The sequence below is a fragment of the Leiobunum rupestre genome, chromosome 3, assembly GCF_980474605.1.
Source record: "Leiobunum rupestre chromosome 3, qqLeiRupe1.1.hap1, whole genome shotgun sequence".
NCBI classification, from domain to species: Eukaryota; Metazoa; Arthropoda; class Arachnida; order Opiliones; family Sclerosomatidae; genus Leiobunum; species Leiobunum rupestre.
In genome coordinates this window covers 16,680,352-16,692,779 of record NC_143386.1, presented here as the reverse complement: position 1 = coordinate 16,692,779, position 12,428 = coordinate 16,680,352, and the positions used below count along the sequence as shown (strand labels likewise).

At 34.0% G+C, this 12,428-nt stretch overlaps 1 protein-coding gene across 2 annotated transcripts in view; it reads right to left on the bottom strand.

The window, feature by feature from the left end:
- Positions 1 to 12,428, bottom strand: part of pcx (pecanex) — a 79,820-nt gene that overhangs the window by 64,017 nt on the left and 3,375 nt on the right. Inside the window, exons 2-10 of one of the 2 annotated variants that reach the window (XM_090167881.1) lie at positions 11,117 to 11,316; positions 10,125 to 10,324; positions 8,529 to 8,681; positions 7,992 to 8,111; positions 4,384 to 5,796; positions 3,806 to 4,051; positions 3,352 to 3,495; positions 3,079 to 3,184; positions 382 to 545 (exon numbers count right to left, since the gene is read on the bottom strand). In XM_090167881.1, the coding sequence (XP_090024007.1) occupies positions 382 to 545; positions 3,079 to 3,184; positions 3,352 to 3,495; positions 3,806 to 4,051; positions 4,384 to 5,796; positions 7,992 to 8,111; positions 8,529 to 8,681; positions 10,125 to 10,324; positions 11,117 to 11,316 (2,746 nt within the window). The remainder of the gene's footprint in view (positions 1 to 381; positions 546 to 3,078; positions 3,185 to 3,351; positions 3,496 to 3,805; positions 4,052 to 4,383; positions 5,797 to 7,991; positions 8,112 to 8,528; positions 8,682 to 10,124; positions 10,325 to 11,116; positions 11,317 to 12,428) is intronic. The other variant, XM_090167882.1, reaches the window with a different exon arrangement.

Below are 12,428 nucleotides of genomic sequence, written 5' to 3'. Positions count from 1 at the left end.
AAATCTGGCCCCATAATTTAGTATTTTAAATAAATCTGTAATGATATTGGTACAGAATATAAAGATTGTGGTGCATAATGATTGGTTAATTCGTCATTGTGAAAAGATGAAGTGGGGGGCTATACTCATATTAGCCCCCCCTTTACTTCTTCCTCAACCTTATGGGTGCATAATGGGGTATTGGTGGTGCATAATGGTGCAGAATGGTTCTAGTAAGTTTGTAGAATCAACGATTAGGGGAGCAAACTTAACTTAACCCCATAAAGTATGACAATTTGAGGAGTAATTTTAGGGTGAGAAATGTTAAGACAAATTATCTTAAAATTGCATGGTAAATTATGACTTATAAAAATGCCAGAATTTGGAGTGTCAAAAACCTACCATGTTCATCTTGAAAGCAATGTACAGCACCAGGAGATGTATCATCATGATTACTTGCCAAATGAGTTCCAGGAGTTGATAAAATACTGGCCAATAAATAAGCAGGTGGGCCAAGATCTAAATGCCTCCTAGGTGATACATAACTTACGCTGCTGCTCCCATCACTGAAAGCAATAACGTAAAAAACATTAGATACCATGCAGATAGACCATAATTACTTCAAATTATGAATAAAAAGAGTTAAAACAACTAGATTTAAAAAATAATAATTAAATTAAACAATACGCATATAAGAAATCTTATCAATATACAATTTGATATTCCAGAGCTAGCATATTGTCGCAAGCTCGGGGTTCCCCAACTCCACCTGTTCGGCCCCCGCGCCCTGGGTATAAACGGCCCTGCTTCGACGGCCCAAATTGATTCCCGCCACCTCGCTCTACAGAGGTAGCTTCTAGCGAGAACTAAAGACTGAAAAGTCCAGCTCGCTAAAGGTTTAGTATCCTGGGAGGGAAAGCTGAAAAGCTCACCTTAGGTTACTAAGTTTTCTTGCGGTGACCTTAAAGCTGAAAATCTCTGCGCCATGAGAATACTATTTGATAAGATCACCAAAGATGCAAAGTCCATAAGCACCCTCTTATCTCGTTTCCTTATTGTTGGGATTAATAAAGGAAGATAGAATGCTTTAACTAAATAAATCTTTTAATCAGTTAAAAGGAGGATAAAACAAAATAATACATATCCGATCGTATTTAAGGGAGCAACTTTACTTTAAGGAATCACCCAACAGACAGCATGACTATTTCTTTTTAACAAGCTCAGAAGGAATATATGCAGACAATGTATTACGTCATTGATGAACAGGGGTGCCGGACATACAAGCTATCTTTTAAGTGAAATATAATACAACACTTATGTACTGTGCGTATTTAGCGCGCGTCATCTGCTAATGAATCGACTGCTCATTTACTCACGTGACAGCATTATTACTCAAATTGTAATAAGAAGAAAGAACAATTATAATTATTACAATTTGAAATATAATCTCTTAGAGAGAAGTGTCCATTATCTCCTTATTCTGCTAATGTTTTACGCCTAAAACATGTACCTTCACAGGTCCTGCTAATTTTATAAAATTTTGGAAGAAAGTTTTATATTTCTAAGCAATCTAATTTTATGAAGTTATACATTGGTAGGCAGAGTAGGACATGCAATACATTTTTAGTGTATTGAGGCATGTTTTCATGGTTTGGTGCCAAATCACACTCATTGATAACTTCCTGAAGCCGGCAAAGATTAGATAAACCAAATTCAAAATGTCGAGGAAGAAATTGGTATTGTGTTTCAAATCAAATCAACATGGAAAAGTTGTAGTTGTAAAAAACTAACTGCCAGGGAAAACCAATTCACTTTGTAATGAGTTTTACCAATGACCAGAATTGTTTGGGACCCCAAAAGTAGATTTTAAAACTAGATTAATTTTATAATTGATTTCTAAAACCAAATATTTTGTATACACCAATTTACATAAGTAAAGATTTTAATGAAAAATCTAATGAGTTTCATCTATCAATAACTACAACAAAATATTTTTAGATACCCTGATATTTCCTGGTTTTCCACTGGATATTTCCCTGATTTTACCAGGTGTAAGGGCACTTAATGTTTTAAGATAACCTATGATCTTATGATGTCGCAAACTTTTATTCATCTATGTCATTGCTAACTTAACTTATATTTTCATGAAAATATATAGGTTTTCTCATTTCATGATTGATATTTATACTAAATTGGTTCCATACTATTATAGATGAGACCTAACAAAATCAATAATTTTATATGAAAATTATTGATGTAAATTTAAACTCTTTCTGAACCCCAATAAATTTCCCCAATTTCCCTGATTTTTAGCAAAAAATTGGAATTTCCCTCACTTCTCTGTTTCCAATCTAATAGGTGCTTAAATAAAACATATTCCCAGAAATTGCCAAGAAGTAATATTTCCGACAGCCAGGATTCATAAGTTACTATTTATATAGTGCTTGTTGAAGTATTAGAAAGCTGGAAACTTTTCTCGAACATAACATCGGTTTTTTGCTAAGCCTTAAAATGCCAAAAAAAAAGTTACCTAGTTAAAAGGAAACACTTGTTGCATACCGTACTGAAAAAGTAATACGTTTAGTTCTAAAGGAATTAGTATTCATCTTTTTCCGAAAGATAATTTTATACGAAATGAATTAACTCTGCCTCCATGAGAAGCCTTAAAATTGCCCGGTAATATAAAAATATTCCGTATAATTTTAATTATTTATACCATAAGAGGATGATAATAATAATAATATTATCTTCTTATACTTAGTTTTAGCAACATTATATATTTCACCTTAAAATATATTATCAAAAATTAACATTAGTATAGTATGTTCCTTATACACGTGAGCCGACGCATTTCTTATCTGACGCAAAATTCTCATAAGGGCAAAAACGCGTCTCCAATTGGCTTATATGTGACTTTTTGGCTAGCCATTCTAACCGTTTAAAGGGGAGTAAAAACCGAGTATCTTTTATTGAAGCGTCCATTCCCTGATATCTTAAGGGTCTTTATGAACCCTGTTAACGGACCAGTTTCATTATAGTTAATTTAAATAAAAATAAATAGCCCTGGAAAAGTAACCTAAAGGAAAGTAAAATACATACCCATCGTCACTAGTCGTAGTTCCTGGAAGAAGCAGCAAGGTCTCGGGTGGAGGCTCTGGACCTCTCCTTCGCCTAGCTACTCGTTTAGTACGTTTGCTTACAGGCACTAAAATTAAGCAAATAAACATAAGAGCCAAAAAATAGAGCTCAATTCTATAAGCACAATTTTAAAAAAATTACACGCGTAAAAAGGAATCAACACCGAGCATCAAGTGGAATTGGCTATTTATTTTATAATTTGGGAAATTAGATCCATGTGTAATATTTACTCACATTTAATGTCCAGCTCCCTTCTTAATTTCTTCAACTCCTGTTCACATTCCAACGGATTGTTCTTCGTGAGGATGTCAAGGAGGCACTTATTAAGAACAGTTTCGGCCAATGTACTACGTTCAGATCCACAACGAAACCATACACCTAAAAAAACCACAACATTTTGTTAGCATATAATAGAAACTATTAAAACCCTATCTAATTCCAAGTTGGGATCACTAGGCAAAATATTCCAGTTAAAATATTAAAATCAATAGCTAGGCGTTAGTAAAAAATGCAATGACAATGCTACAAGTCGTAATAATGGTTTTAACGCTGCTTATGGTTTTTATGTTAATTATAGCTATACATAAGAATTTTTAAGTCTGGAGCTGGTTAACTGTCCTGGACTAGCCAAAGAATGGAAGTTATGATAGTCTTTTATAAGAAATATTTTAACAAACATACTCCTTACCCCTTGTGTCATTTCGGTTTTTTGGACGGGCTCCTTGAGAACTGTTAGTTAATTCATTACTTGTTCCAGCCACTATAGCTTCAAAACCAGATGCTCCATCAAGAGGAGTGGTTTCATCTGGAGAAGAACCAGTACTATCTGACAAATGTTGCGCACTTTTGTTGATAGGAATTGCACAAAACGAATGAGGACCAGATGATTTCACTTCTTCCTTATCTTTTCCCTTAGCATCAGCATTTCCTGATTCTGTACAGGTACATTACCATATCGATATTAAATAAAAGAGATAGACTAGCTCCTGGTACTGAAAAGGCCTGTCATAAGCATAATGCATGTATGCTTTCTGTCAGTCCCACCAAGTCGATCTGCACTAAAAAACTATTTCACTAACTTTATTATTGAATTCAGCACTGAAAAATCTTCCTTAACTTTTCTCAAAAAGTAAGTAAACAAGATAAATTAGAAATAGAGCCCCTTTTTATTCAGATTCCCGCAACTGATCCAAAATCATTGCACCCAACAAGACATTGGTTTTAGTGGTTAATTTAAAGCTATAAAAAATATTTTTTGACACATACGAGAATCTCCAGAGCCACGGAATAGCCATTCAAATCCATTATCAATTCCATCAGACAGAGCTGGGGAGGGCATTTTTACTTTTCGGTTAGATTCCACACCTTCACAAATTGTTGTATCAACTTGAAGACGTTTATTCAAACTGTGCTGTTGATGGGGTTGGTTTGAGTGAAAAGGTACCGGGAGGACCAGCCTGTTATCACTTTTTTCACTGTCAGCGATATCAACCCTGCTTGCACCAGAGTGAACCAAAGTTGGAGGTCTATACACTAAAGTAAAATAGCTATCATTGCTATCTGGTAAAGATATTGACAAAGTTTCACTAGATAAAGAAGAGATGTCACTACTGCTACTTTGAGCAAGATCAAAGTCTTTTTCTAATAGCTTTTGATCCCTTGCATTAACGGATATTACTCTGTACTTTCGAGGTGGAGTTTTGGAACTTTTCCTGCCCTCAGACTTCACTGAAGAGAGTCTGGAGGTTTGGGGTAGAACGGAACATGCTCCATTACTACTGCTACTACTACTGCTAGTATCTAATTCCAGTACAAGTTTTTCACAATTTTCTTCTGAAACTGGAAAAGACGGAGTTCGTTTATGAGATGCTTCATCTGTTAAACCGTATGAAGGTCTATTATACGATGACATGGAAAAAGCTCTTATATATGGTCTTGAAACTGAAGTAGACATATCAGAGTCTGGTTTTGAAGTTTCTACAGACTTATGTCTGACTAAAGATGGAACTGTTGAAGATGCTGAAGAACTTGCTGTGTTACAAGACAACGGTTGTTTAGGCGGATGATGAGCTCGAAATGATAATGGTTTGTTAGCAGTAGACGTTGCTGATACAACACTAGGGCCGTTTTCAGTGCCACTACTTGTCCATTGTTGTTCATCACTTAATTCAACGATTGGTTTTATGGCATCTGCTATGGAAGGTCTCGCAGCTTCAAAACTGAGCCTATGGCTAGACTGCGTTGCAATTCTACCAGTTAGACCAATTCCGCTGCTATTACTTCGATTTATTATTTCTAAGCTCACTGGATGGGAAGGTGGCACTGACTGGGATGGCTTTTCAGGGCATGTTTCAAGTTCACTTCTAGCTCTTCTCACCATTCTTTGCTCTCCTCGATCACCACCAATACTGTCACCGAGACTTCCTCTTTGCTGAGCTTTATTTTTCCCTCGTGCCAGCTCAGCCGCCCTTACACTAGGATCTTGGGACATGAAACCCAATTCAACAGATCCTGTTCCTTTCAGAAGAATTTCTGAGCTTGTACTAGAAGGTAAGCTAAGAGCACTCGTAGCAGGAAGATATACTGATGCACTACTGGCCACATTAGCTGCAACAGGGTGTTGAATTAACGTACACAGAGATGATGCAGTAGTAACAAGATCAGTCACTGGCCTAAATGCTAAAAATTAAATACAATTAGAACCAGTAGTATAGATGGTATTAATCATGATCGAAGGCTAGATTAAGCAAATTGCCTTTAATCTCAACTCTAAGTTTTCTTGTATAGCTTTGGTTTTTTAATTACATGTATTTTTACCATAGAACTATTTTAAGATCAAATTAAATTAAAATACCAAACAGTAAAATTAAAAAACAAATTTCAGCTTGTAATGAAAGGCTTTAATATATGAAATTCTTGGTCTCTAATTGTAAAATTCAAATACGATGGCAATATAAATATTGTTTGAAGTAATCAAAATCCTTTAATAAAGGTTAAATATTATTGTCAGCAAAATTTTATAATAGCATATGTAACATAATAACAATAAGTATGACACTTCCTACTGCTTTAATGCTAATTTACTAACCGAACCTTTTTTCGGCACTGATACTCTCTTGAAGCTGTGACTCGGACTCGCGACTTTTGGATGACTACTTTTTGATTAAAATTTAAGCCTAATACCGTAGAGCACGTTCTGTAGTCGCAAGGTTTTGTTTTGAAGCCCGCGTGCGAATCATGCTCGCCAAGAAAAACTTTTTTAATTTTCATCATTTTAGCCTAATATTGTGCCTACCTATCGGGAACCAGATATTTCGGCTTAGCGGAAGTCTTGCATATTTTAGACACTAGAGGGCTCTGTGCTGAGAAAACATCTTGATTACGCAATAACTATGAAAATCAGTTTAGTTGTTAATCTTGTTAATTGTCATACTTATTGTTATGTTACTTATGATAATAGTAATAAAAATTAAATTTCATGTGGTAAGCCCATAAATCTAACGGTTATGTAAGAGAAAATTCGGTATATTTGTTGATATCAAGAACGTATTTATTTAAAACTTAAGGAAAATTACTATGTTGAGATAATCAAGTTTGGGGGGAAGAAGAAGAATAAGAACTTAGCACCATTCGCTTCAATCGAATTGGAAGACACCAGTTTTAGAGGGTCAACAAGATGCCTGGCTTAATTTTTTACGGTAAAGGAGCTTACTATTAAAGATTTAGGGACATTAGGAGCAACGCTAAAAAGTGGCTAAAAAAGTTGTTCTCCTTATATAAATACATTGGGTGAAGTGAACTACAGCGGCCTCATTGAATTTTATATTCATTTTGGTTGCACCGGATAGACCTTGTCACGTTGATGCCGAGGGTATTTTTTATTTTGGCCACAAATGATTATTTAATTTTTTGATTTCATTTTTTTAATTTAAAAAATTTCTCATTTTCATTGAATTTTATATTAATTTTGGTTGCGCCTAATAGACCTCCTTGTCACGTAGATGCCGAGGGTATTTTTTATTTTGGCCGCAAATGATTATTTAATTTTTTATGTAGTTTTAACAATTTCTCATTTTTGGGCATTTTCACGTGTTTCGTTGTACTGATATCCGTCGTGTGTTCGCCGACACCACAGTTTCGGTGTCCTAATATTCCCGTACTTTATAAAATCAATTATAGTTTTTGTTAATTTTCTAGGTGTTTTGTATTTTTGGGCCACTTTTTTTCTGGTTGATATTAAAAGTATATACTTGGTGCGTAAGGCTTGGTACTGTCCTCGAGGTCGCGTTATAGATGGCCCTTCGCTTTTTTTAGTGTGGGGTTGGGGAGGCGCCGCGTGCCCCCCAGCGCTTGAGCGAAATGAGTGCGCGGCGCCGTCAGGCGCCAATACGGGGAATCAGAACCAGGAGTAAACATCAAGAGAAACACGTGTTTTTCGAATTTTTGAAAGCTGCAGCTTCGGTGCATTCACCCAACCCTTGAAACTCTTGTACCTTTTCCTGTCTATTAAATGCTTCAAACCTGTTCTCATTTTTGTTACTATTTAAGTTGATACGATTTCACTAATTACGATGCCACTAGGTACAATTACAGAAGGCCCACCGTCAATGCACAGAATGGGGCTGGGGCGCGTCAAAAAAGTGGTGTCGACGGATACACGACGGAACTATTTTATAGAAAAACGTTACTAAACCCCTAAAATTATTACTTTTTTAAAATGAAGTTAATTAAAAAATTAATCATTTGCGGCCCAAAAAAATAGTTTCGTAATCTACGCGTCAAGTGCTACATTCTCCACCAAAAAAAGCAAAATTACATGAGGCCGCTGTAGTTCAATTTTGCCAATACATTCCTTTAATATTAAATGGCAGTACCTGAATCATCAACATCTTTTTGTGACTGATGTTGGTCCTTAAGCATACAGAGGTAATTATCTTGCATATCTTGCATGGTAGAGTCACTGTCTTGAGTTGGATGTCGATTTTGTTCATTAACTTAAAATAATATAGTTTTTAAGATCACAAAATTTTACATGCAAGATTACAATAGCCTGCTGAAAAGATGACCCCTGCCTCTAGACTGAGCTAAGAATTTATTTGCGAGAAGATAATCCCTGCGGCTGCTTCATGAGCACCAATACGGATCCTCCATATTCAAGCATATATGGAACTTAAAACTGATAGAAAAAACCTTTTTCAAGATAAAGCATATGAGTCTCATAAAATAAATTTTCGTAAATTCCTGTTGGAGTAGTTATAACTTATTCTATTTTTTAAATTTGCTCTAGACATTCATTATATTATTTGCTTATTGTGCAAAGGCCCCCCAGTAAAAGGGTGCATGAATGAGCAAACCAAATAAATGCCTACCATTCATTCACTCCAACAAATTACCCATGGTATTTAACTAACCTTGTTGTAACACTTCTAGCACAAAACTTGATGAAACACTTTCTCTCTTGTTGTTGGCAGATTTTGATTTATTACTATTTTCCGAATTCAAATTTCCCGTATCAGCTCCAGAGCTTCCAGAGCTGTCTCTGTGATGTACATCCACTTGCAAATCTAAGGCAAAATAAAAACAATGTGAAAACTCCTAAAATATTTTTAATAAAAGTTAAGTATGATTGGTCAGTACAAAAAAATATTATTTAGCATAAACACGATTATTAGTACAACTCCACTATTGATCAATAGAGCTTTCACGGTAGGGTTTTAGTTGCGATTAAATGATGATGGAATTCATAACTATGAAAATATTTAAAAGAATATGAAAATTATTAGGTGGAGCCAGGAATTTGACCCTATCAAGCAAAACCCCTATGATTTATTTCAAAAGTGGCAATGATGTTGTATGGGAAAATCCTCGTCTATATTTTTCTCATGAGCGTTGGACTCTAATAACCCAAAAACTGGATAGAAGAAAAGTTTGATTTCTATTTCATCTACTCTATCAGTTGTTGCATTTGGGAGGTTACCAGCAAGCCATGTTAGTTATAATATTTGCTATTCAGAAGGCAACGCGGCCTCAGTATTAAATACAGATATTCTTTCTTTTCGCTGTCATAAGCTTTGTTTTATTAATTATACTTGTTAATAAAAAGAAAGAAATCAAACATCGCAAACAGAAGTCTTCTTAAGCATGTTTCTGCCCTTAGCAAAAACTTAAATCCTAGCTATAATATGAATAAATTGAAATTCTTATTTTATAAATGATAATGTCTAAGAACTCCAACTTAACTTGTATCAATACAATTTTCGCCACTTAACATCAAACTGCCATCAAATAAAATTATATTTTTTTTTGGAAGAATCTAGCGTTAGCTATCACATCAGTAAAAACCATTACTAAAATTACTAACTATGTCAAATAATTTGGCACCAATATTTAAACTGAAAATGAGCATTCACACACAAGTCATAGATTACTGATGAAAACTTGTTCAATTAGCCTGGCTGCCACCAGAAGGGATAGCTCAAACTTTAAGGAAACAAAGGCTCAGTAATGACCATAACCACTTGCATTTATTTTATTAGATATGAAATGAATCCTTACAATTCCAAAATACTTTCAGCATAACTAGAAATTGGTTTAATTGGATTCTCTAGATTACTGATAGCATAATGGCTATTTACACTACCTAAGGTCTCTGGCCAACACCACAAGTTGTTCTCGAAAAAAACTACCTAGGTAAGATCACTTACTGAATATATTAAAAAATGTCTAAGAGAGATTTCCGAAAATTGACACATATATACATTCTCATTTAAAACTTAGGAATAATTATAACTTACGCCTTAATCATTATCCTGCAATGTAAAACACCCATTTTGTATATTAATATTTCTAAATACTTAAAATTATGAGGGGCAAAATTAAATTTAAAATTTCAGAAGAAAACAACACAGGAAAAGATTACACTAACAAAGATTTCATATGGTAAGATATCTTTACACTAATCAAGTTTTCGTATGGAAAGATAACATTCTAACAACTCAATATCTTACCAATAGTACTCCCACATTGTTGAGAATTCAATTCAGAGTTAATAAATCTAGTTAGTAATTCCATAGAATCCACATGGGGAATACCTCGTTTACTGCCTGGACCTTCAGCAAATGAATTTCTGGAGCTACACTGTACTGGAGGTGTGGTATCTTCACGTCGTCCAGTATTTAATACAGAAAGCTCAATTTGCTCTGGATCACTAAACAAAATAAAATATAATTACAATATGAAGTATTGTCCAACGTGTAAAATGGATTACAATAAAATTTGTTTCTTTAAAAAAATGGAATGGGACTATAATGTCAATAAATCATTTCCTTCAGTTTAATTTCTTACATAAAAAGTAATTTGAGTATAATTTCAAAAATAAGCCCTTTTTAATTTTGATAATTTTAAATTAAATCGTTCATACATTGATAGAGCAAACTTCCTTTTAAAGGGAATAATTTTAACCACCAACACAAAATATACAAGGACAGTCTTTACATAAAATTATTTAATTAATTAGAGCATCGAAACAGCCACAGTAGTTGTAAATAAAACTTATTATTCTTCAATATTAAGGAACTTGGAAATGATGGCAGCTTGCAGGAGCGGCCAGTACCAGTCCCTCATAGCTCTCAACTATGAAACACTGGAGAGGCAAAAAATACTCATTTAATGACTTATATCAAGTAAAGAGACTTTATACCTCACTAAACCTTCTTACATGATTATTAATTAACTTGGGAAATGTGTATACAATTTTGAATTATACAACTTCAGTAATTTATTTATTTAGTTATTATTTGATTATATTAGTTATTGTTAATAATTAATAACATTTTTAGCTGAAACTACAGTTGAATTCATGGTTTAAAATAAATTAATACTTATAGCAAAATTTCACAAGATATAATTACAAAAAAACTTCCTTATTTTGAAAAATGAATTCTCGTTCCATTTATAAACAGTTTTGAAATTTTTTTTTAAAACATTTATCTTAACTTACTCTCTTTCATTTGGATTCAAGCTGATTTCTGCGTGTCTTTCCTCAAGTTTTCCGGACTCATCAGTACTGATTGTTTCTTCAATCTTTTCTCCAGAATCGAACATTTTGTGCAATCGTAGATTGATTATTTTTAACGTAACGAATATTACCCCCACTATTAAACAATACACAGCCCAAGCAAGTATTGCTTTGGAGAAACTCTGAAAAAATACATCAAAATTTGAAATCAAGAATGGAACAGCAACAGCAAATCTTGAAAAACTAGTAAACATTCAATAGCAACAAGAAACAGAGATCTGGGGCATGAATACACTTAAAGGAAAAGTCCAGCTTCGGTAAAACTTGGGTCTATTTGAAAGATCATGTCTAAATATACTCAAAAATATCAGTCGTAAAATTGTATCCTTTTTTAATGACGAGAAATTAATTTTTAAACGAGCCAAATTTACCGCCAAGCAATCTGCCATTTTTTGTTTCGGGGTGACGTTTTAGGACTTTAATCACGCGCTGTTCGCGCTATAACAGGCTTTAACAGCGCTCTGTTCCCCGCGCATGCTTGCTCCACGTGCGGTCTGCGGAGGGAAGGCGAAAGAAAATGGCAGCTCTCTTGGCGGTAAATTTCGCTCGTTAAAAAATTAATTTCTCGTCATTAAAAAAAGATAAAATTTTACGACTGATATTTTTGAGTATATTTAAACATGATCTTTCAAATAGACCCAAGTTTTACCCAACCTGGACTTTTCCTTTAAAATAGGAAATTAATTTACTAATGTTTATGCACAGAGTCAGATATAAACTGGTACCTAGTTGTAAGGATAGAATGCCAATTATTAATTTAATGTAATTAATTTTGGTTACCATGACAGCAGATCCAATTTCATTTTACATTATTAAATGCTGACATTTTCAGGATTTGTGTACAACAGAGGATATGTGACTTCTGATGCGTTAACTGAGAGCAAAAGTCAAGCTAGTCCAAAAAACCCAAATTTAAGAAAAAAATGTTTAAAATATTTTATTTTAAATCTACAGTCATGATAATAGTAATCCAAAAATAAATTACACGAAAGGAAAGTTAAAAATACTTGGAAAAAATCAAGTAATTATGCGCCTTATGTACAAAGGCTACAGAATTATTTTTTCTTTTAAAGGTCAGGTATCTTGACTTGCTTGACTCTTGCTCTTGAATGGTTTTCCCCCATATGAGATTCCAAAATAGTGTCTGGCTAAAAGTCATTTGTAATTAAAATAATTTAAATCGTTAGAAGATAGACCAGCCCACAATTTGCTTCAATGAAAAATGAGTGTGTGG